This window comes from Phasianus colchicus, chromosome 10 (assembly GCF_987193195.1).
Source record: "Phasianus colchicus chromosome 10, bPhaCol1.hap1.1, whole genome shotgun sequence".
In the NCBI taxonomy this organism is placed as follows: Eukaryota; Metazoa; Chordata; class Aves; order Galliformes; family Phasianidae; genus Phasianus; species Phasianus colchicus.
The window spans coordinates 8768064-8793987 of record NC_143445.1 but is presented as its reverse complement, the minus strand read 5'-3'; the positions used below and the strand labels follow the sequence as shown (position 1 = coordinate 8793987).

At 39.9% G+C, this 25924-nt stretch overlaps 1 protein-coding gene across 1 annotated transcript in view; it reads left to right on the top strand.

Moving 5' to 3' along the window:
- Nucleotides 1-25617, top strand: part of FARSB (phenylalanyl-tRNA synthetase subunit beta) — a 33638-nt gene extending 8021 nt beyond the window's left edge. Inside the window, exons 11-17 of the mRNA XM_031596389.2 lie at nucleotides 1186-1247; nucleotides 1665-1872; nucleotides 2296-2376; nucleotides 4568-4660; nucleotides 6709-6826; nucleotides 11787-11939; nucleotides 25352-25617. Of these exons, the coding sequence (XP_031452249.2) occupies nucleotides 1186-1247; nucleotides 1665-1872; nucleotides 2296-2376; nucleotides 4568-4660; nucleotides 6709-6826; nucleotides 11787-11939; nucleotides 25352-25503 (867 nt within the window). The 3' untranslated portion in view covers nucleotides 25504-25617. The remainder of the gene's footprint in view (nucleotides 1-1185; nucleotides 1248-1664; nucleotides 1873-2295; nucleotides 2377-4567; nucleotides 4661-6708; nucleotides 6827-11786; nucleotides 11940-25351) is intronic.
- Nucleotides 25618-25924: the final 307 nt, after the last annotated feature.

The window sequence follows — 25924 nt, the reverse complement described above, 5'->3', positions numbered from 1 at the left end:
GCTCAAGAAAGAAGGCTAGGGTTTAAAGTTATGAGTGGTGATGTGGATTAGAGTTTTGATACAGACATTCTCAGGAAAAGTAAAGATGGCTATCAAAAGTCTGTGTCTAAAGCCTACCTGTTCCAAGTCAGGAAATGTGAATGCAGAAGGAGGCTTAAATCACTGGACAACTGAAATCAGCCTCAGCATAACATACTTATCACATCTGGAATCTTTAATGCCTTTGAATAAAATAGCCTTTTAATCCTGGATTTTTCAGTCCTTCATTTTATAGATTCCAGCTATTTAAGTGAACGTGCTGCATGATAAATATTTAAGTGCAGATTTGCCTGCATTCAGAGTCCAAGGCATACGTCTTACTTTTTTGTTTCAAGTTAAAAGAAAGCAGTTCTTCCTGTTTCTTGAAAGTGACTGAAAACAAATAGGTTTGATTGGGTTCATAAAATGATAAGTCTCAAGCAAATACAAATTAATTAAGGGGAAAACCTCTTTTTTTTTTTTTTTGCTTAGACTTTTTCTATCTTTCTATCTTCAGAGGCAAGACCTGGAACCTATAAGAGACACCAACAAAACAAAAATCTCTGCATTAACCAATACAGTTTTCCTGCATAAAACGGTGCAAAAAAATTGCTGTAGTTTTGGATGCTAAGGGTTTTTACAGATTTGTTTTTTCTTTCAAATTTAGAAGCACTAAATATATACATACAAAACAGCTTTCTTAGATGCATTATGTACTTCCTAGGTAAAATAACAAGATATTTCTGTGCCAGTACGGAGGGAACAAGTTTTCTTTCCTTTTCATCCTAAAATCATATGATCTGTACTAAACCATGCAGTTTTTGCATGACCATTCATTGCTTTAGGGCTTTAACTTAAGATGAACTGGCGACTAGAAACTCAGTTACTTGCATATATCTGAAGTTATCGGAAGTTTCAATAATAAGGATTTCATGCTGCATTCAGACTTCTAGTTTAAATGAGAACAGCTTTTGCATTATGTGCTATAATGTTATTTGCAAGAACAATTTTATCTTAAAATGTTGAGATCAACCTAATATTCCATACTTGTCTTCTGTGGACGTTATTTGGGTATCATGATTAGAAGAAGCTAAATGATATCAAAACTGAACCCTCTTAGAAATGGCAAGTGTTATGTATGCTGAAAAGCTTTGCCTTTCTTTTTAGGAACTGGCTTACCGAAAGGAAAAGGTGAAACCTGAACTCATTAACAAGAAATTAGGAATCAGGTGTGTTACTGCAAATAACAACTTTTTAAAAAATGTTTCCACTTAAGCATTAATCACGAAAAAGATACCTGAAAACATCGGTTATTGCATTGTTTTAAAAAGGTTTACGGTGTGATTTTTAATTTAGCAGAAATTCAGAGGTTAACTTGGGCAATTCAGTCAGTTTTGTACAGAGGAGACAACTTCTCCTCTTTTCAGTAAATGTAAATCATTCTCTTTGGCCTCACACACTGTTGTGAAATAAAAATGACTGTTTGAGTCAGAATCTGAGCTGGATCTGATGGCATACTCAGTTTATGTACAGCACTTTAGAGATTATTCAGGAAGTGAGGCAACATAGCAGAAACACTGATTACTTAAAAAAAAAAAAAAGTATAGTCTTAAGACCTGTAAATTACTGCTCTTGTTTTCTTTCAGTGAAACTCCATCAAGCCTTGCAAAGCTGCTGACTAGGATGTGTTTGAGCTCACACATCCCAGAGAATGGGAACAATATAGAGATTGAAATCCCTCCTACCAGAGCGGACGTTATCCATGCATGTGATATTGTAGAAGATGCAGCAATAGCTTATGGTTATAACAACATTCAGATGGTTATTCCGAAAACGTACACCATAGCTAATCAAGTAAGATTGCCCCTTCGAATAAACGCTCTGTTGTCAGTGAACGACCAGTGCATGCCAGAAGGGCTTTGGGGAAAACAGAACCTAGGAATTAAATATTTTGACATGCTTTGCCTTGAGAAGTATTTACCATGGATGGGATACAAAACAGATGCCCCTCTGATTTGAATAAGTCCAAGACCAGTGGTGGCTGGTACTTGAAAAAAGACAGGGTTTAAGCAGGGAGCCCATATTAAATCTCTAATTGGGAGATTCATTTCCTCAGGCAAACCTAAAGGCAACCGGCTGATGCTTTCAAAAATATTTTAAGCACACAGAGTACCTCCCTAGTGAGTTCTCTGTAACATAGCAGGCAGAATCACCCCAGGAAAGAGTAGAAAAGCATTTTTAGATCAAAGTTGAAAAGTGTGTTTTGTTTCATTTTAGCTTCCACTCAATAAGCTCACAGAACTTCTGAGACTGGACTTGGCAGCTGCTGGATTCACTGAAGCACTCACTTTTGCCCTGGTATATTATATTGTTTTCATATTTTCTTAGTTGCACGTTGAAACAACAGCGATTATTCCCTTGTATGAATGTACCCATATTATCTGTTACTGTTTTGCCATGTAATTGTTTGCTAATGCTTTGGAATTGTAGTGTAATATTTTGTGAGTTTCTAGGTCAGATAAATTGAATGAGTCACTGCTAATGTGGCATGCAATTCTAAGTACAGAGGCAAAAATAGTGCTGAAGTACTGTCTTTGTTTAACTTGATAGCATGAAATTGTAAGATAGCAAGTCTTTAGAAACTTCCATCAGCAGATTCAAAATTCATCATAGTTTGATAGTCTGAAAGATATCATCAAAATGTAATGATTTCTGGTGGATACTGCTGCACTTCAGAGATCACACTGTTTCTATTTGCCTCTTCCCAATATTGTCACCTGCTCACAATTGCATTAGGTACCTGGTCAATATGTAATTGAAAGAGTTTATTTTAAGAATCCCCGTAAGGCTTACAGTGCAAACTAAGGGATCACTGTTGAGGTTTTGATAATATACTCAAAGGTTTTAAGATACAGTGGCACAGGCTCCCAAAACACTTGCATGGATTAGTTCAGGTACTGCAACCAAAGTTGGTAGTCCAAACAGATCAAATAAAATTAGCACCTACACATTTTATAAAGCTTCACCTGCAAATATTGGAGTTAATTCTAAAGCCTGCAAAATATATTGCAGTTTTAATATTTTGTTGTTTGTTAGATGCTACTCATTTAAGAAAAAAGGATGGTATCTAGTATTACCTCCTGTGGTGCTGGTATCTGACAAAGATATTCAAACTACCTGCAGTAGTACTATGTTGGGAAAATTCTGTGTATGACAAGTTCAAGCTTTTGTAGGCTCTTGCTTACACACTAAGTTATATATATTTTTTTTTCCAGCGCTGAATAGTAAGGATGCTTAAAAACATTGACTGTGTTGTATCACTACAACAGGGAACATTTTAACTTCAATAACAGAACTTTGAACAATCAAACAGTGTATCATTTTTTCACATTAAGTACCTGGTGACTGGGTCGCCAACATTTCATTAAAACATCAGTGTGAGACCTATGACAAATAGCATTTATGCTTCAACATTCTATAGCCCAGGCAAGTACTGCTTACATATTTATGCATGTAATACTATTCTTGCTTTGAACCCTACATTATTGCTCACAGTGTAGCAGTGCCTTCTGTGAGTACCTCTGATTTAGCCCAGATGCATTTAGTTACATCATAGTAACATACTGTTTAGATACACATGTGAAAACTTGAACATAATTTTCTCCTCCTAAAGTCTGCATTCATTAAATTTATTTATTTATTTATTTAAATTTGGTAATCTACTTTTTCAGATGGTATCATCTGCTCACTTTCCTCACGTTTGGTCTATCAACACACTTAGGCACTGCCAGTGCAAAGGGAACACTTGGGAGCTTGGGAGACTGCAGTACTATCAAATCCCCACAGCCTAGCTTGCTATTGGTTTCTTAGTATGTACATTAATGAAGCAATAGATTCTGGAAATCTGCAGTGTGACTCTTACCAGTAGCATTTGTTGCTGTATGTGCACAGATATAATCTGAGCCTGATAACGTGCACCTATACTGCTTCCTTAGAAGTACACCTTGAGAGTAACAGCTTTAGAAAGATTACATGTTTAAAAAAAAAGTGAGAAATGAGAATCTTATATAATTGTGAAAGTTGAAGGCTTTGCCATATCCTGTTCTGGCTTTTTTTAGGTAGTACTTTATTTTCCTTAAGTAGCCCCCAAGGCATTGTTTTCTTTTGAAGCTTGAATGCCATTCCTTTGAAATTTTTTTTTTTTTTTTTTAACTATTTTCAGAATCAGATTTTATTCACTGCAAGTCAGAAGGCAGAATCTGAGTCTCTGCTTTTAAACAGACAGCCATCTCTGACAGGAGCTTAAATAAACACTTTAAAACTACCTTTATTTTGCTTAGTAATTAACATTTGTAGATAAACCTGTTTGCCTACAATGTCTTAAAGCTCAGGCTTAATTTGTATCAAAAGAGGGTGTTGTAGGAGGGCCTCAGAGCTGCTGCTGTGCCTGTATTGTTCATTCTTGTCACCAGGTTTCACCATTGGTTCACTGTCTCATTTAACTACTTGACTTTTTTTTTCTTTTCTTTTTGCTGTCTCTTCCTCCCAGTGTTCTACAGAAGACATTGCAGATAAACTTGGCATGGATATCTCTGCTACAAATGCAGTGCACATAGCAAACCCCAAAACTGCAGAATTTCAGGTGAGGTATCTTAATTCAGGTCAGATTTGTCCATACAGTCTATGTATAAAGAGGAAAGAAAGAAGCTAATAGGAAATAACATTTATAAACTATAAAGCTACTTTTTAGAGCAGTAAAGAGAGTGTCTATTTACATGCTACATTTGCTAATAGTCATATTCTGTTACTCCTTGACTGAGAAAGACCTTATTCAGTGTGAAATGCCATTACCTTTTCAAGGAAGCAAAGTACCATATTCAATATGATGGCATCTGGCAAAATTGAACTGTCTTATTACAGAAAATTCCACCTAGGCTTTTGATCAGCTCCTGCATTTAGAAAAGCTGGTTAGTGAAAATGGAGATATTAGGCTGGGCAATTTTTGAACTTCAAGCTCTTGATAAAAAAGATGTTTTTAAAAATATTGTTATTGCTCTTTTTTTTAACTGAAAATTGATATTATATTTTACTTCTAGAGATTGTAAGTTTCTGTTTTCTTTGTAGGTTTTTTAAGATAATTTCTTTAGCTTATGGGCCAGGTGACTTTACATTGAGATCTGTAAAATAAACTGAAAACAACTGAGTCATATTCATGTGTCTAACCTAAGACATTCAAAGGGAAACACTTCATAGGAAGGCTCAGAAAAATTTCAATAGTCTGGGATCTTAATCGTGTGATCCCCTTCTCTTGCCATCCCCCCTTTGCCCCCACCCACAAAGATTCACATAAGTCTAATTTCTCTGAGCATCTAAAATGCTGAAGTCTTTTCTCTGTTAGTGCAAACATTCTGCTTATCTGCTAGTCTGGAACATAATTTGGGGGTAACTTCATGTATTTTCTGTTCACTACCACAGCTAAATAGTTACATAAGACACTGTTGTATGATATTTTGACTGTTATTCCCTGTTTGCATGTATTATTTGGCATGGTAATTACAACTGACCAATGTAGAATGTACCACAAACATAAAAGATACTGAGCATAAACAAAATCAGAAAAGCATCAGCCCCACTAGCCCAGTACAATTTCAGGTTCCTGTTCTTCAGAGAACACAGGCCTTTGCTGTAGGGATGCTGCTGGTAGTTGTTTCATTGGCTGAACGTTCCTTGTGGCAAAATATCCTCTGTCTTTTAAAGTCTATAAGCATCTATGCAGATTGGGAGGGATTACTCTCTGTGATGTCGTATGCAGTTTCAGCTTTAAATGTTAACTGTGGTGGGATTCCTAGAATGGCTTTTTCCCATCTCCCCAGGATAGCTCTGCCATCACAGTGAGGACAAAATGATGCCATGGGCCCTCTTCCTGAGCGTATACCTTCAAGTCTTTGTTGGGTAGTTAAGAAGAGAGGAACAAATAGGAATGCTGCATGGTGAGAAGTTACTATGGCTGGGTACATGATAACTTCTCACCAGCAGTCAAGAAGTATTCAGTCACTTCCATCTTTTTCACAGTAGCTTTACTAAATAAGACTGCCAGTCTGGAAAAAAAAAAAGGTATCCTTTTCTCTCCATTCAAGTACTTCCACAGAAAATAAGGAATGTAACTTTAAAATAACAACACTGCCTGTACCACTACTTTGCATATGTTGTTTATGTATTTCAGGTCTTTCACAGCTGCAGTATGAATATATTCATCTCACTTCTGTTCTGCCTGTGTCATTGTTTAATATTAGGATGTATCAAGATAATATTTCAAATAGTATTTAATATTTCCAAAATAAAACTTAGCATTTACCTTTTGCATAAACAGGATTAAACTGTAAGGGTTTGTTTTGGTTTTTATTCTCTGTGTATGGCTTTTCCTCCCTGTACTGCAGGTCTGGCATCTGTGAGATGTTATCTGCTCCTAAGCTCGTAGATACCCTTTCAGACAATGCTGTAAAATGAACATGCAAAAATATCTTTTCAGGTTTAATAATTCTAAAACAAAGACATTCAAACATAATAGGTCAGCACAGTATTTGCATCTCATTACTGTTGAATTCTTGTTAGAAGTGGGCAAACCGAAACTTAGTACCATTGGCTATTTTGGAAGGTATTTCACTTGCATTATCCACGTTTGTCCTGCAGGTGGCACGGACAACCCTCCTTCCTGGTCTGCTGAAAACTATAGCTGCTAACCGGAAGATGCCCCTGCCTTTGAAACTCTTTGAGATTTCTGACATTGTAGTAAAAGATCTTACTAAAGGTAAGAGAAGTCTCCTCGGCATTTGTAACTTAAGTTATTAAAAAATTTCTTCTTTGAAAGGATTGTAGATGCAGATTAATTTCAGAAATTATTTGAATAACTAGTTATGGCTACGGCTGTGCAAGTTCAGAGAAAAACAGGTGTTTCCATTAGATGGGAAATATGAAAATAGACCCAGGCTTTTAAAGAAGTGGAATGACCTCAAGAACTGCAGTGCAGTCAGTGCGATGTGAATCCCAGGTATGTTCAAGATGCAAGCAGTGGATACATCTGCACCACTGACTGGTGCAACAACTGAAGGAAAAGAGCTGAGCTTGGTTTGCCGTTATCGCTTACCGTTCGAGTCTTTGTAGCTGTACTGCATCTTCACTAGCTGTGCTGTTTACACTGTTTATCAGTCATATGGTACACACAGAGCAGCCATCAGAGGATTTAGCATCCAAATTTCAAGAGAGCTGCTCCAGCTGCTAGCCCTGAGCGTGACTCAAGGACAGTTGTGAATACAGGGAATAAGCGCAAGGCAATTCTGCAGCAAAAAAAACCCTAAACAGCTCATATTGATGCATTCATTTTGACTTGCTCTTACTTCAGTACTCTTTTGCATTTGTATTAGAGGCATCGCTCATGAGACAAACTCCCTACTAGTAATGTTTTCAAGGGGGCACAAACCTTGAAGACTAGTCAATACTGGAAGCACACTGTCATTACAGTACTGAAGCCTGTTTCAATGGCTGCAGTCTTCAAGACATACAGCACTACCATCTAAAAAGCAGTACATCTCTAGTCAGTGAAAGGCAAGCTATACTTGAAGACTGATTTTAATCTGGAGAGCTGTAACTTGGGAAAAAGTTGGGAATCAGTGCAATTAGATATCTTAAAATGAATCCCTTTTCCATCACCTTTGAACAGTGTTAGTTGTATTTGTTTCCCAAAACAGGAAATACTGACAACCAATACAAAGAATTAGACTTGTAGCACATAGCACATATAGGGGATAAAGAACAGAGTAAGTCTATGTATAAATAAGCAAAAAACCCAACAGGCTAAGATTTGCCCAGTCAGCAATGAAAAGATTTTCCTTATCTTTCCTTTTCATCCAACTATGATGAGAAAGCATGGCTGCCTTTGAATTGCTCTGCATCATTAATTACTTTATGTGAAGCAGCAACAGCAGCAGTTCACTTTTCAAAAACTTCAGTCAAAGCCTGCTGATGTGATGTGGTATCTGTGCACTGATTTCACTGTCCGGTATCAAAATTTCAGATTAACTTGTTTATCTGGAAAATATGTAAAAAAGATTTAAGAAATATACCAATTAATTTCTTCTTATAGGTTATATTAGTGGGAAAAAAAACTTGCAGCTACAAATTCTGGGAGTATGTGCTTCTATGACAGGTTATAACTCTGGATTAAGTTTTGCTTCTTGGTGGAAAAGGCTGGCATGACTTTGAGTTCAGCAGCAGAAGTGGTTTTCTTAGCAGAAGTTGTTTCCTTATCTGGTTTCAGGCTTTAATGGTTGTGTATAAGGTATTTGGAATCTGCAAAACAAAGGTTTATATAAGGCATAAACAGAATGTCAAGAGAATTGCTTTGGTTATGAATTTAAGTTGTAGATTACTGTTTTAGAGGAGAAAAAGCAGCCATGCCAAGCTAAATAAGCAGTTTTAGGAAAGCATGTTGATTTATTTATTTATTTTCAAATCAAACGCAAACAATTTGGTGGTGCAGCTCATTCCTTGCTGAACATGGAGTTGCTACAGCACAAAAACTTGGTACAGATGGCAGAATAGCATTAGCATTCTTCATAACCAAGAGTGGGCTGTTTATCTTGAAAGGAGGAGCATATTTATCCTGACTTTATAAAAGTAATCAATTAAACTTGCAAATTTTATTTTGTATATGTTAATTGTAGCTCTCGAAAGTTTCATTTATTTGGGTAGCTGTTTCTCAGCTTTAGAGAGGCTGATTCTTTAGTGTACTTCATTTTGTTGGGAGTTATTGCTCCCAATAAACACTGTTTAGGCAGAAGCTTCGTGGCCCTGGCTCTTGGGCAGCTCTCTCACAGGTTAAGTCCTTGCAGACTGTGACCAATATCTGAAACTGTTTTTAGTGACGCGTTGAGAGTAACTGCTGTCTTTCTAAAACACACTTCTAAAATAAAGCTTGCATCATAAATGGTTTGAAAATAAAGGAGAAAGAAATAACGGGTAACTGTAAACACTGAAAAATGTGGGATTGCCCTCTCTCATATGGAATGAGATTTCCTGCAGTAGACTTATGTCATCAGACTGACTAATTTAATTTTATTATTTCACGATTTTGGCATGCAGAATTTCCAATTAATAATGTAAGAAGCATGAGTCAAAAGAGTACTGACGTTAACTATATTTGAAACGGCATCTTGCAGTCATTCATGTGTGAACAAACCTAGCTTTTAAACACACTGGTTTTTAATAAAATACCTGCTGACACAGAACTTATGCTTACCAAGGTGAACAGAACTTATTTCTCTTCAGACATATCTGGCAGAAGGGCTTGACATACTAAATTGGCATAACGTGCGCCAGATTTGATGTTGCTAAATGGAACCAAACATGAGCAGAAGAGTTTCTTCTCAAGGCATGAGAAATGTGCTGATTTTAAGTATGTTACACAGCAGTTGTAGAGTTGTAACCCTAGATAATCACCTCTAGTAAAGTCATTACACAAGTTCAGCATGTAAGCCATCAACTTGCACCACTACACCTAACCTAGAATGCCTTTCTCTCTCCTACCACAAGAAGAGGAATGAATCCATCAAAAAAATCACCTCTGAATGGTGATCTTATAGAACCAAGCAAGTTCCTGGCAGTGTACATGGCTGATGCTATATTTCAGAGCAGTTTTCCTGTCTCAATCTGCAAGTGTTAATTACACGCAGAAATTACACAAAAATCCAAGTTCAAATGAGCAGGTGCCCCCTTCCAGATCAACGTATTTTCCTGAAACATCCCTAATTTGGAAGAGGGCAGTGTACAACACAGCTCTGCCCTCCTCTGTGCTCTTTTGGCTCACGTACTCCAGACCAGCTGCCCATCCTTTGGGTTGCTTTTCAGTAGGATCTCCAGGAAGTGCTTTGAAGTCTCAGAAATATATATATGTAATTTAGGTTGACATACTTGGCAGGCCGATTTAAAAAATAGAATTGCTTCATGGCATGACACAAGAGATCTCTTAAGTGAGTTATAAAGAACTGAAGCATTTCTAACAGCTGCCAGCTTTTGCACACAGTTCTTAATACTTCTCCTGTCATCTGTAGTGAAAGCAATTCTTGTGCCTTAGCATAACTCTAAAGAAATAAGTTCTGTAATGCAACTTTTTGGAATGCTTCAAAATTCAGCCTGTCCTTTACTGAAATCGTAGCAGTTGGCTTGAAATCAGGACGTGTAAGTTTTATCACATTTCTGATGATTTAAGAATAGTGATCTGAAGACACTGACTTTGAATACAAAGTAAAATTCAGATAGTTGCACAAATTCTGGTAGCATAGTGAGAGAAAAATGAACACATCCTACTGAATGCCTAGCACAGAAAGCTTGCTTTCCTAGCAACAAATAAAGTCTTGTGGAAAAGGGAGAACATTTTCTTCTTTTCTGCTGCAAAGTACAGCATGAAAATAGATTAGCCACTATTCATGACTGCGCATTACTGTCTGGCATCTTATTTGAGTTGGGAAACAGAGACATAATAATATAACTGAGTGGTCAGCGTGCTCAGAGAACAGAAATCAGATGTTGCATTTATTGATATTTTCTCTGTAACCTTTGCTCTTCTTATAGCCTTTTTTAATTAAGTCTGCAGAACTGAATTCTCCATTGTTTAATACTGCGAGTTATCATTATGACACTAAAAGGTTACTGCCACACTAAGTTCAGCAGGAAAACTGACAAGACAACCCATGGCTGTATTGCCAAGCTGCTGCTCTAGGAGTTCTGAATGACTTTTGGCTCACAAAGGCTGCTCTTACTCCACTATTTTGTGTTGCTTTAAAATCCTTGTCTGCCCAGCCACTTGGTAAACATTTTCCTGTTTAGTTATTGATAGATTTGTTATTACATGGTCAGTTGGACCAAATAAGCAAGATATAGATTACTTATGTGGTTGATATTAGCAGTTTAGGAAACACCCTGTGAATGCTCAAGTTTCTGCTTGTGATTAAGCTTACTGTATCTCAAAGATCAGCTATAGTGGATCAGATCTGAGGCTCACTTAGCCTAATATCCTGCCTGTAACAATAGCTAGACACGTTTGTCAAGGGAAGAGCACAAAATTTGATAAGTACATGTAATACTCCCATTTTCCACTCATTTATACCTCAGAGACTCACTGATTCGAGTGTGATTCTTTGGATTCAGCAGCATGTAATAGATTTCTCCCTATGAGCATTCACTGCTTAACTAGGTGATGTCTGAGAACACCTACTCCTTGTATTGTTTGAAGCTTGGCCCCTGCTGGTTTTTGCATCCACTAATGCTTCTATTGAATGCAGCAGTGAATGCTCCCAGTAGAAAAGAACTATCTCATGGCCTGAGGTACTGACATACTCAGCCCTGGTACTTATATCCAGAGCTGCGTGGCAGTACAACTCAGACTGTGGGTGCAGCTGTAACTCTTTAGCACTTAGCTATATGCTTGGCACTTGTCATTGTCTAGAACTTTTTATTTAACAACCATATTTGCTGCACAAGATGTAAGGTACCTTAAATCCACATTTTTGATTGTTTGACTTAGTGAGCTAAGGAAATCTCATCATTTCCTCAAATTACAGTAGGTGCAGCAAATACTATTTTGCATACTCATTTCTCCTTTCAGCTACAAGTGCTCTCAGTGTGATAGCAGGGAAAAAAACTGCTGCAAAAGGCAAGGCTAGAAGTATAAAGAAGAGCCTGCCAGATAACGTAATTACTTCCTTCTTTTTCAGATGTAGGTGCAAGAAACTACAGGCATTTGTGTGCCATTTACTACAACAAGAGCCCTGGGTTTGAGATTATCCATGGTTTGCTGGACAGAGTCATGCAGCTTCTGGAAGTACCACCAAATGAAGAGAATGGATATACAATCAAGGCAACTGAAGGTAAGAAAGACACAGGTGCAGTGTACTGCAGAGGTTGTTTTGGAGCTCAGATGTTCTCCTACGATCTCAGGTGAACTTTCTGTTGTTGCTAGCAGTACGCAGAATGAATATTATTACACTGTGGTGTGGCAGCATGTATAATTTTGAAAAGGCATTAACTGCATTCACTGATAGCAAATCAGGTTTGGTGTCTCTCTATGATTTATTCTTACTGTAAACAATGAGTTGACAGCTTTTTAAAGAAACTCATAGTAAATTGTAAACTATGAGCTTCCCAGACTGTTTACGATAAATTAACCTAATTATTAGGTGAGTAGGAATTCACAAAGTGGATGAGTATGCTACATACCTACTGCATTCTCTTCAGCTAACAGTGACTGGAAAAGGCAACTTCTTACACTGTTCTTTTAGTTTATAGCTTTATCTATATCATTTATTTATATATGCCTCTTATTTGTATGTTCACATGAAGCTATACACTTCATTTATCTTTTATTCGAAGACCTGCTGTCTTTGAGACTGAGCCTTTCAGACTGCTCACACAAGCAGTTGTATAACAGCCCTCTTCATTCTCCATACAGGGTCAGCTGCACATGAATTAAAAATAACATCCTTAAGTGCTCAGCCTCCCTTGTATGTGCATTTGTGTGCAAGAGATAAAGAAAGCAGACTGACTTGATTGTAGGAGCAATGAGGTCAACGCAAGAGAAGCAGCAGCAGCAATTAATCTGTTCATTTAACTTAAACAAAAGCATAGTGATTACACTCCAGAAAAGCAAGACTGTACAGATGATGACTGTGATTTTACTTAACTGTGTATTAGTGTTCAGAGGTATGAAATAATGACATAAATTGGCTCAGCTTGAAAAAGTGCTTCCATTCTGCATTTACTGAAGCCAGTGGCACCAGTATAAGATCCCACCAGCCCGAAAAGCTCACCTATTTGTCTAGTAGTTTGGCATTACAGTACACATCTTGTTTCTGTGTGCTGCCAGAAATGCCAGGCATAACACTTCAACCAACTGGTGTCCTACAGTGTCATACAGTGGGAATTTTTCCCACCCCCAACTCTGCCTCTCCCTTCTCATTTTTTCTGTGAAGTAGTTGGCTCAGTATTAGTTAGGCAAACATTCAAAGGGTTTGCTCAATTAATATTGTTAATATGATTACCAGGCCAACTAATGGGCTGTTCAAAGTCTTGTAGTTTTTGTTATAATTCTACACAGTACAGAACTGGTAACAGCAAAGCTTATTTGGGAGGATTTAAAAGAAATCAAGGAGCTGAGTACTCAGGTGCCATTGATGTGGCAGTCAAACCTGTTACATTCCTTCTTGTTTTCAAATAGGCATATGAAGTTTGCTTTAGAAAAGTATTTGCAAATGTTTTGTATTTTGTACCATAGCATTTCAGTAACATGACTGTCTGAAGAACTGGAATAAGAAGATGAACAAATAATCCTAATACAGTGAAGAAGTTATTCCTAGAATCTAGTGTTGTTATTCTTGATGCTGTGGATTTGCAATACCTTTAAAAAAAAATCCCTGCATTTTCATGGCATTACTCTACAGTGCACATAGAGTGCAGGATGGGGAATGCCTTGCCCTATGCAATATAGCTCTTTGCTATAAAGCAGAAAAAGGAAGTGCCTGCTGCTTTGTTTCGGTAGTGATTCAGAAACTCTCCTGGGATGACATGTAGATCCCTTGCAGTTCTACTGACATTGGAATTTAACCTCAATAACAATGCAGATGGCTGATACTCGTAGTGCCAAGTGAATGCAGTGTCACTGCACCAACCTATTTAAAAGATACTGATTGCAGAGGTAACTCAAAGTAGCCTAGAGAGGTTTGTTTGATTTTGTTTTTAACTTGCATTGCAATCTGTGCATTAAGCACGCATGAAAGAAAGTGTCAGCAGATGGAGTAAGGTCAATTGCTGAGTGAAAGAAAGATATCCTGTAACATCTTATAAGACTACAGCATCCTGAAATAATTCAGAAAGAGCAATGCTAGTTACTTCAGAGGTTTTAAATCAGGACATTAATGTGGCACGGCTGTTTTGATGCATCTTTATGGAGCATGTTTTTTATTGCCTATGCCAAATTAAAATTTGTATACTGAGAAATGGATTTGTCCAACGAGACTGATACTACTTTTGTATGCAGTCTTAAGTAGAACTTGAGACCAATATTGAACACAAGATGAAGGTAGGGCTTTATACCCAGTGTAACTGCTTAAAATGCTCTAATAATTGTTGGAAAAACAATGCTGGGAAAAACCTTGTTTTGTATGAGCAACACAGAATAAATAGAGGAGATGTATTGGGTACATATTTGCCTCCTTTCCAAATTCACTTTGGAAAAATGAAACACCCCTGCTTTATTCTTCTTTGGCCCATATGTGCAAATCATAGTTATTTAAGCTCCTTCTGTTCTACCAACACCTAAGTGCCCTGTGATTTGACCCAAAGGTTAGAGCCTCTCTGCCTTCATAGCAACACCTGTGAAAAAGTGCAGATGCTAGAAAATATGGGTGAAATTGTGATGTTCCCCTGGCCTTTGCACTACGGATTGCTGTAATCTGAGCTAGGTAATAAGTGGAGAAAATATGTTTAAAGCAGCCTTAAGGAAGGGAGGGTTCTAAGTGGCTGAATTCAATTTCAATGTATGTACATTTGGGCACTCAGAACTTTTCAGTTTCTTAGAATTACTGAGGAAACTTTTTTCCTTTATTGCTACATATAGAAGATTATGAAGTATTGAAGAGAATTCTGAAATGCTACCCACTGTTTTAAAACACATGGGATTGACTTTCTGAATTCCATGACCACTGACCTAGAAAAGGTTTTGGTTTTTGTTTTAGAACAGCCTAGGCATCCATAATTGAACAGTCTGAGTATAATTACTGCTTCCCTCCTCACATTTTCCTGTGCTCCATAATACAGTCTCCTTGCATGAAACTATCTCAATTCTATATCATAAAATGTATGGATCAGTCTTTTTAAGTGATAAATATGAGTGGAAAGAGCCAGTGAATTTGATGGAATTAGTTTTTTCATTTCAATTTGTTTCACTTCCTTTGAAATGAAAGCTAGTGCCATTCTGATAAATACATTGGAAGTTATTCTTAATTTCAAGCTTTTATCTCTGCAGAAACAGGCAAGTTTTCTGCAACATTTTGGTAATCCCATGTTCTAGATGACTGTTTTTCTTCCAGAAGTCAGGACCACGATCAGAAAAGGTTTTCCTCATGGGACTTAGTCCACAGTAAAGTTTTACTTAAGCTAGAAAAACAGTTTGTGCATATTAAATACTGATGGTAGATTGTCTTGCACAATACTCAAAGCTATGATGCAAGATATAAAGTATAATTACTTTTACCTTATAAAAAAAGTGACATTCTAAATATGAAAAAAGCCCTATTTCTGCAGTACCTCTGAGAGCGTCCTGTACCTTGCACATGTAAATGAATTGAGCACAACTGTTTGGAAACATTATGAAAATTATGAAAGTGATATGTTCACAGAAAATACAAATGCTGCTTGTTCACATGAAAACAAACAGTTTCTGGATAGCGTGGGCTTCCAGCACCAGTTCCTTTATTTGTTCTTGAACTGCAGCTTTGGACTTTTTGTTTATTTATCTTTTTAGATAAATTTACATGCCATTCATTCTGTTAGGGTAGTCAGCAGCTTAATAAGGCTGGGAAGTCAGCCAGTTTGTGTTCACCATAAATGTCTACTTAATAAATGCATACTTGAATGCCTACTAAGTCTTGCTTCCTTTAGTAATTGACAGTTGTCTTTTAAAAAAATTGCTCCCCTTTATTTTTACAGCCCTTAATTAAATGAAAGGTGTGGTAAAGTGTAGAAAATTTTAATTCCACAGTAAATCACGGTAATAACTTCTCAGTTAATGAGGTTTAGCTGTGAAATTAGAGGTGTAATAGTTATCTCCATAACTAAGAACATCAGTTTGCTTTTAAAGTAATAATTATGCAACAGAGCAGAGCCTAAATCTCCATTTAAAGTTAATCTCAATTCACAAGACAAAAGGAGGAAAGTCTGGGGCTAATTCCGAGTTGCATTTGTAGCACCGAGCCCCTGCACCTCTGTCTGGTGGTCAGTTTGAACTGGGAGATTGAACCATGCACAGAAGTTTAGTACCTGTGCTGAACTTGGCATTATTAATGCCTGTTCAGGTTTTATTAACTTGAGCTCAATTGCACTCAGTAGCAGTCCTGGCTTTTCAGTTTGCTGTCCTGGCAGCTATTGCATCATTCACAAGTGTTGGTAATTATGTATTTACTCATAGATAAATAAAGGAAACGTGCACATCTTACTGTGAAGCCTCAAGCACCATTTGTGACACATTAGCCAGTTTTTCATCCATTTAATGGCCGCTCAAACACAGATACCTTGTAGTTGCCATTGCATCCTTGTAATTGTATTTATCTACCAAATTTTAGTTTGAAAGACTAGGATCACATTTCTGTGACAACATCTATTTTCCATAAAACTGTATCAGCTGCTAATTGACTGTATCCACATCCTCTGAATTTCAGATTTGCCAATTACCAAATTGTGTTTTTCTTCTCCCAAGATCAGTGTCAGATCACTGGTTTCTGGTTTTGTAGACCATTCACCTGGAAATACTGGCAGCACATGAATATTTTTTCCTCGTACTACGGAAGTGCCAGCACTGCTATCAGGCAGAGGAAAACTGTGTTACTGTAACATATCATGGAACAGTGAGAGGTTTGGCAGTCACGGACTTCTGTCTTTTAAACTCTCATTACCAACCTCCATTTGACAGATGGTTCCCCCCCCCACACATGAAATAAAATGTCCAGTAAGAACAAAGAAAATACTTGTCTCTCAAATTCAGAAAGTTATTTCAGATGAGAAATACCTTTGAATTACCTCACTTAGAAGTATATTTCCTATGGTACAGTAGCAGAAAAAAAGTCTACAGATGCTACAGAAATCACAGAATCACAGAATCGTAGGGGTTGGAAGGGACCTCCAGAGATCATCGAGTCCAACCCCCCTGCCAAAGCAGGATCCCTACACCAGGTCGCACAGGTAGGCGTCCAGGCGGGTCTTGAATATCTCCAGAGAAGGAGACTCCACCACCTCCCTGGGCAGCCTGTTCCAGTGCTCCGTCACCCTCACCGTAAAGAAGTTCTTGCGCACATTGGTGCGGAACTTCCTATGCTCCAGCTTCTGGCCATTTCCCCTTGTCCTGTCTCCGCACACTGCTGAAAAGAGTCTGGCCTCGCCACTTTGCCCCCCACACCTTAGATATTTATAGACCTGGATCAGGTCCCCTCTCAGTCTTCTCTTCTCAAGGCTAAACAGACCCAGTTCACTTAGCCTTTCCTCATAGGGGAGATGCTCCAGGCCCTTCACCATCTTTGTGGCTCTCCGCTGGACTCTTTCCAAGATATCCCTGTCTTTTTTGTACTGGGGAGCCCAGAACTGGACACAGTACTCCAGATGAGGCCTTACCAGGGCAGAGTAGAGGGGGAGGATAATATTTTGGAGAGGGCTGTCAGGTCAGCTTCCAGTGACAGACTGTGTTCAGGTACCATCCTCTTTCCCCTAGTACAAATTAATAGAGATTACTGTGCTTTTTTTCCCCACTGCATTTCATTTTCACAGACTAGGGATGCTCCCAGCAGCAGTAATGCTCCTCCTAACAGGTAGAAAATGAGAAGTCTATTTCCATCAAGTCACAGACCCACCCAAAACATTGGTGTTTGTGTTTCAGCTAAAGGTGCCTATTTCTCCCCCCTAATGTTTAGTCTTTATTCTTCTGCTGTTTCTGTACTAGAGAGGCCTCTTTAGAGTTGCATTCTGCTGCTCCCCACCCCCATCAGCAAGGGCAGCTATATATTTTTTTTAATCATTTATCTTAGCAAGTGTAAGATTAAAATCTTCCTTGCATCAAGAGTTTTGAAGCCTGGCACAGCTTGCATTACATGATACAGAATTAGGTCATTTTTATATACTCTCCTTAGATTTTGAAATACAAAATGATTGCTTTGTCACAAACTGTGTTTTCAATGTAGCTGTTGCAAAGCCCTCTCCATAAAAGATGATTCATCCAACCCAGTAAGCAGAAATAGCAAATTGCATCCCTCCTTTTGCAGCAAGCAGGGGCAGCGCCAGTGATGTCAGCGGCGGCTGCAGTGCTGCTTCCCTGCCGTCTGGTGCCCTGCTGTGACAGAGGCAGGCTGTGTGCTCAGCTGATCACATTTTTGCTACAACATTAATGCTGTGATTAGTGATCTTGTTAAACTTGTAGCCTTACTAATCACCAAATACATTAGACTGGTTTTTTTTAGTAATTCTAGCTTTATTTATTCCCATCATCACAGGCTTCCATTTGTTGTTTGGTTGTTTTTTCTTGTGATGGTGAGGCTTCTTTTTCCTTGTTTCATTTGTTTTTGAAACAGACAGCTTATTTTAAGATCTAGTTATGGCCTTTTCCCACATATGCATCTGCTTTAATAAAGAGAGAGAATAATGCTGCTGGCTGACTGCAGTGTAACTGATGTTGAGGGGTGGATCAGCCCAAAGCACAGTTGATAACAACGCCACGTCAAGTGTGAAGTCATCAGTTGTGAGTGGGGTTGTACATGGATGTTGGATGTGCTAGCACTTCTTCAGACTGCTGTGAGGCTGTAGCTAAGCATGTCTCTGATTTTTGTGATACAGAGGCAGAGAGACAGCACTTCAAATTTAATATTACATACATTTCTCACAATTACGTATGCAATACAGTTTTAAACAGAAGGCTGTAAGGTTTTCACCTTAAACTTCTACATCAGTGTAAATGCAGAATCTTAAGATTGTGCCTATGTTAGAGGAATTGACTTGTCCAAGACTTGAGAAGCCTTGGTTGCTAGCCCTGACAGTTTCACTGAGTGCTGAGATTCATAGCTTAAACCACCATGGAACTCATTTAAGGCCCGGTAGCCATGAGAGCACCTCATAAAATCACCAAGGTTGAAAACAACCTCCAAGATCATCTAGTCAACCATCCACCTACCACCAATACTTCCCCTCTAAACCACGTTCCTTTGTACATCACCTGAACATTTCTTGAACACCTCCAGGGACAGTGACTCAACCACCTCCCTGTCTATCTCAGCAAGTGGCATCAGGTCACTGGGAGGGGAGGATGGCTTGATCAAGGGTGTGAAATGCATACATATCATGCAAACTAGATGTGACATGCTAAAGCAGAATTGCAGGCTGACAGTGCTGGTTCCTGTTCAAGCCAGAAGCTGAGACCTACTGGCTTACCACACAGCATGGAGTACACAGTGCCCCTACCATGAAGAGTATGCTTTATTCATTTCATTTTTATTTCTGAGGAATAGTGATGTAAAAGGTGAATTATTCTTTTATGTATATGAAAAGGGACATAAAGAGTCCTGGAACAGAGAAGTTAGCTGTGATGCAATATCAGCTAAGGTGTGGGACTTCTAGACAGGGCAGACCCACATTTCAGATAAATCCGGATTTCAGGACTGGCCTAAAAACAAAGCTTGGCTATGTGATGATTCACCTGAAGTCTAACTAAAGGTCAATGTAGAATTGTTGTTTCTCAGATCTGCCTCACAAATGCAGGTTTATTGAGCTTGATACGCAAATTTCAAGAAAAAAGATACAAATTTGATGGAATTATTTCTAGGTTTTCTACTCAGGGCAATTTTTTCCTGTACAGATTATTGAAGCAGTCACGCTGGTACTTCAGCATCGCATTCCTGAAATCCCATTACCTAGATTGGTGACCCAGGATGTCTGGTTTCCTTAGCGTCAGCTTCCACCCAAATACTGCCTTCCACTGGGAAAGTCAGGAACACAGTGATGTTACCCACATAATCTTAAATTCTTTTGACAGTACTGTAATCCTGAGAACAATACAGGAGATTAAAAAGGAACTCTAAACCTGTTACGTTCTTGGATCACATCTGGACATCCAGTAACACCCTGTTACTGCTCTTGCTTTTCACAGGAAAAGTGGAAAAATAAAGTTAGCCTGAAGTCTCTACTAGTCTTTGTTGAAGGCAAAGGAAAGGAGAAGAGTGCTAGCTATACCAGTCCCCAGGTTAGCACTGCATCAATTTCTTAATGCAACAGTTGACCCTGGGTCTAAGCGCTCTTATAATTTCTCCACACTCTTTGTAGTAAGAAGTTTGTGGCAGGCTTTATAGAAGTAACTGACATTCAACAAACTACCATAGGAATGTTTACAACAGAGGACATTGTTTGTGCTTTTAACTTTAGGCAAACAGAGGACATCATTTCAAATACAAGTTCGTATTAGTTGAACAGATGTGATGTTGAGGTAGGTGCAGTTTTGGAGGTCTTTGCGTAAGATTTTGGGAGCCCAGCTGTACTGTATACATGCACAAGAAAAGGTGATTGCCTTTTAAAAATGCTGATGCATGCTGTGACTTTGTACTTGAGTGCATCTGCTGGAAAAGGGAATTAGCAGGAAATGTGAAGAACCTGATCCTAAAAAAGGAAAAGCCACCACTACCCTCCAAACTAAATTCCATACAGTGTCGCAAAGGTAAAATACTTCAGCAGATGAGCCAGGGTGAAGTAGTCACCCAGCTGCCCTCTCACCAAGGGGATGGGGAATTAAGATGAAAGACTTCAGAGGCCACATGAGCTCCTCTCTATTACCTTCTTAAGCTTCAGCTTCCGATGTTCCTTCAAATTATAGGAACAAACGAGTAGGTTTGAAGGCTTAGCACAATTGTAGGCCTCTAATACCACTTTAATCTATTTCTTTTTGAAAAGGAAGGAGAGTAAAGCACAGAAAAGAAACTGTGCAAGGTGTTTGACAACAAAGAGTACAGGGAACTCCGAGCGTTTTGAGGGTCAATTAGCCAGAAAATGTGCTAAAGACTACATGCTCTATTGGATTACTGGCCAAAGAATTACCCCAAAGCAATCACAGTTGCCTGAATACAGAAAGGCAATTACAGATTTTTGAGGACAAGCTACAGAAGCTGTAATTAAAGGTGTTATTTCTACATCACTGAACATTAGAAATTAAATTCTTACTCGCAGCCACGAGAAGTAACTTCTGTCTTTCACTTCTGTGTAACATATCAGCATAAACCATGACTGGCTTCGGCATCTCTTCTTCAGGAATGCCTATTGTATTTCACCCCACCCCTTCTGGCAACTACCAATTATAATGTTGACATATTAGAAGGTGGATTTCCATTGCCATACCTTCTGACTTCCTCTGACATTGTGCAAGTCTTCATTGGCTAGGACAATACAATCCCTGGCTGGATTTCAAGGTGAAGTTTGTGAAGAGCTATTTGCGTGTGGAGCAGACAGGATTATATCAGAAGAGCGATAGGTTTGCCATCGTTGAAGCGAATGATGTAGTAAATTGCAGTTTTTAGATGAATTTTGGCTCTCAGGGCACTTGATAGCACAGACAATAAGACCTACAGGAGCAGGCATTGGGTGTGATCACAACAGCCACAAAGGCAGCCACCTCCTGGCATGCTCAGTATTGCCTTTGGATGTTCTGCAGCAACTCCTTGACCAGCCAAAGCCTATCTCAGGAAGGCCATACTCCTCACAACCTTACAGTTCTTAACAACACTGTATATGCAGCTAGAACAACACACACTTAACATTAACTTCTACTTCACTGACACTCAAGAATAGGCTCCATGTTACGGTCTGGCATACTCCAAACAAAGTAATCACATCTTTTTTGCTGACTCCTGATACATGTAAAGCAGCATAAGCACATATCTTTCATACAATCTTGGCTCTTTAAGGCTTTATACCTTACTTCGAGAGCTGACACAATGGTCCAGCCCACAACACATAAGCTTCCTCAGAATCTGAGACACTATTCCCATTTCATCTGGACCACAAGGAAAATACAAAGCAAGAAGCATACCTGATATTTTGGAGCACCTGCAGGCTGCTGTTGCTGTGGGCCCTGCTGCAGCTCCAGCCATCCTCCTAAGGAGCTGCTTCCTTCTCACTTCTCCTCTTCTAGTGCTGGTTGGTACTTCACTCAAATCACACTCCCTCCCAACTTCACAGTATCTTTTTCCCTGCTTCTACTCACGTGTGTTTCTTCTTAATCTTCCTTTATGGGCTCCCTTTTCAACACCTGTTTTTTGTTATCTGAAATTGGCTCGTAATTGTAGCAGCCTGGCAGAGCTGTGTGTGCCAGCACAGGGTCAGGTATGAGCCCACCTCCCTCACCTGCTGCCTGTTGGGCTGTAGGGGAGCTGCTTACAAAGGGAACCCTCAGGCCCCCACCTGCTGGATGCAGCCCAGAGGCTCTTCTGGCAAGCAGGAATATACTCTGAGACATTCTGCAGTGCAGCCAATTATCACAATAATAGTTTCATTATTAACCGGAGTTCATAAACTGTCTGTAAAGCTATTCCTCAGCTCATGTTTCTCTGGCGCAGGAGCCAAGTGTTAGCCAGACAGATGGGAACCTAAAGCTTTTAATGGGTTCTCCTATTTGTATTTGCTGATTGCCTGACCTCTTCCAGTCACAGTGATGGTGTGTGTCTGCAAAGCACCACACGCACTGTGGGTTATCCCATGAGCAGTGAACCTTTCTAGGCTGGAAGAGAAGAGGTGGTTTGAAGGTTCTGTTCCACAAACTTTGTTGATATTAATGAGATTTTTACACCTTTTCTGCAAGGAATGTCAAATCAAATAGCATTGTGGTTATTGACCAGTACTGGCTGGAGCATGTGAAGCTGCAGAGATGGAGAGAAGGAGAGCACCACTTCTGTTCTGTTGTTGGAAGCCTTAGTGGTTTCTCTTTGCTTGCGTTATGTATTCTGAAGTTATGCTGTAAGCTTATGGTAAGAAGGAACACATTTTGCCATTGTTCAACTTCTAGCTGATTCAGCACTTTGCTTTATGATGTGATCATTAAACAGTTTCATAGCTTCTGATACAACGCAGTGAATTGCCAATGGCTTCCAACGTGCATTACAAATGCTCAGCAGCAGATGCCCCATCCCATCTGCGCTCTGCTAACTGGAAGGCTGACTGCTGCCCATGCCCTTTCTTGGGCCTGAAATACAAAGTTGTTTCACATTATGTTCCCCATAGCGATTCAGATCTTGGGAATGGCGTGCAGCTTGGTGCTCTCCTGACCCCACTGACCACAAGGATACACCCAGAGTAGAACTGGCCTCTGGGAAACCTGTGGCCCAGTGGCAGCTCACTGGGTGCTACAGGTGAAAGTGTAACAAGGAAAAACGTCTTTAATGGCTGGAAGGATGCAGGGATGACAGCTGGTTTTGCAGCATTTGAGTCAGTGCAGTGTTGTGTTAGACCCCATTCAGATGCTTAAAGTTTAAAACCAATTGAGTCGCATGATGTAACTGGGATGGATGTGCGAGGAAAAAGTAACTCTCCCAAGGCTGCCCCGAGCTCAACTCAGACTCAGTTTTTTAATTAACCCTACTGTCAAAGTTTTTGTTAATTTGTTTGCTTTTACTCCCTAATTTTGCAGTGGCATGCCAGCATTATTGCCATGTGTTCAGTTCTTGCTGTTGTGCCAGGGTAAGCTCACACAGGCGTTTCTGAAAGAATGTCACTGTGCTGCTCACATCCTTGGCACAATACTCGCTTTATTCACAGAGAGGAAAGCCTTTACCACTAACTGCAAGGGTACTTTATTTTTAGGCTGTGTTTTCACTCACAATCTGCAGAGTGATCTGTATGCACGGCGTTTGTTTCTTTTCTAAATGTGTTCCATCAAGTTTTATTTTAACACTGGTGTTGCAGCGTGCGGCGTGGCAGTGGGAAGTGTCAGTTTGGGCAGAGTCACGTGTGGGTGAGAGTCAGGGTCAGATAATGGCACAGCTGTGTGCCCAGTGCGGGCAGCAGGGCTGTGCTCAGGGATAAGATTAAAATGGATCACTTAAAATACACTGGGTCAGACTACTTTTATTAACAACCCTTACTTCATGTTACTGTGATACAAACAAAGCTGAGATGCCTGGGGCTGCTGTGTTCCCCTACTGGTCTGCCTGAATGTGGGAGAACTGCAGCCATCCTCTTGGGTCCTCCCCGAGACCAAGAGTGGGCAATGAGGCGCCAGAACTGCTGCCTACAGCAGCTGTGGGTGCTCCATTCCTCACGGTGCACAAAGCTAGGCTGGATGGTCAGCCTGGGGGCAGCCAGCCCATGGCAGGGCTTGGAACTGGGTGGGCTTTAAGGTCCCTTCCAACCCCAGCCATTCTATGAGCCTACAATGCTATGAAATGTTCCTGAAATTTGAGTTTAATTTTGGCCCTTTTTTAAATTTGGCACTGCAGGGATGCACCCCAGCTGCAGCATTTCAGCTTCCTCGTTCCCATCCACTGTCTATTCTCATAGAAGATGCTTTGTTGGGTTTTAGGATATTGAGAAAAAGATGCAGAGTAAGGTAGAGGGCATTGGAGGTGCTGCTGTCTGGTTCTGACTGATTTCCTAGTGGAAGTACAGAAGCGAGCCCAACCCTGTCTGCAGGATGCTGCTGTAGGAGCACAGTGCAGGGGCTTTGTGCAGGAGGAACTGCAGGGTCCAGCACTATGTTTCATCACCTCCCTCCCTGAGCTCCCCGCACTGCCTGCAGTGCTGCTGGCAGTGAGCCCTGAGCTGCGCTCCAACAACCAGCCCTCACCTTCTCCTCAGGGTTACAGTAACTGAAGGAAGGAATAAACAGCAATAAAATACACTAGCTTAATGTTTCAGCTTAAAAGACAGAAGCCATTCCTTCAGGTTTAATGCAGATGCTGTTGAAGCATCCCAGCACTCCGATCATGCTGGAAATGACCACAGAAGGAGCTGGGAAGGGTTCTTCCTATGTGACGAGTTTCCCAGCTCCAAATGTGCATTCCATCATTCTTCCCTAGGGAAAGCCATGTGTTACCTCCTCATCCTGCAGATGAGGAACGCAGCTCGTGCCCACTTATGTGAGGTGTTCTCAGGCATGATGTGCTGCGGACCCGTAGGTGCCAGCGAGCTCCATTTCTTTAAACAGAGTCAGGTGGGAAACATTCTGGTGTTCAGTAGTACCCAAAGCCCAGAAAGCCCATTTCACTGTCCCTCTGAATTCAGTTAGCTGTGCTTATTCCCGTTAAAGAAATATCACAGTCAAAATAACTGAGTGCAAAAGTTGCCCATGCTTTGGGCTTCGCGTTTTATTTTTAACTCAAAGTGTTTCCTCATTTGCTATCAATCATGGCAGCTGCTAATGCAGAAAGTGAGAGCCTATTCTTAGCATCTCAGCACACAGAGCTGCCTAATAGTGAGTGCTTTGTTCCCCATGGTAAATGCCTATTGACTTCCTTGGCCCAGAGAAATATTGATTTTTCTCTCGCTTTCTTCACAGGCTCCGCTTTCTTCCCTGGGCGCTGCGCTGAGATCTTTGCCAGAGGTCAGAGCGTGGGGAAGCTGGGAGTGCTGCACCCCGACGTCATCACCAAGTTCGAGCTCACCATGCCCTGCTCTGCCCTGGAGATCAACATTGAGCCCTTCGTGTGACAACGGAGCCTCACCCACAGATGCCCACTCCCATGTGCTGCACCCTCTGCTCCTCTTTCTCTGTAGGCAACATCTGCTTCTGCTTTTATGTTTCAATAAACTACAAAAACAGTCTGGCTCTGTGGGTAGACGTGTTCCTTAGGGTGTAGGATGGAGCTGCAGTGAGACTGTGCCGTCGGTATTTGTAGAGGGGTGAAAAAGTCAATCTGGGTAACAGCCCAGTGTTCTACAAGAGAAATGTAATGGCAGAGCACGTGATTCATTTTCAAAATCAGAAATGTTCCACAGACACAGCTTCATACTGTAACTGATTATGGCTGCGTAACAGGAATCTCATTCTTTTCTTATTGCATGAAATAAGATAATTGATTAGAGCAAATGCTGAGTGAATGTGAGCAGAACGAAGAAATTGAGCTTTTCT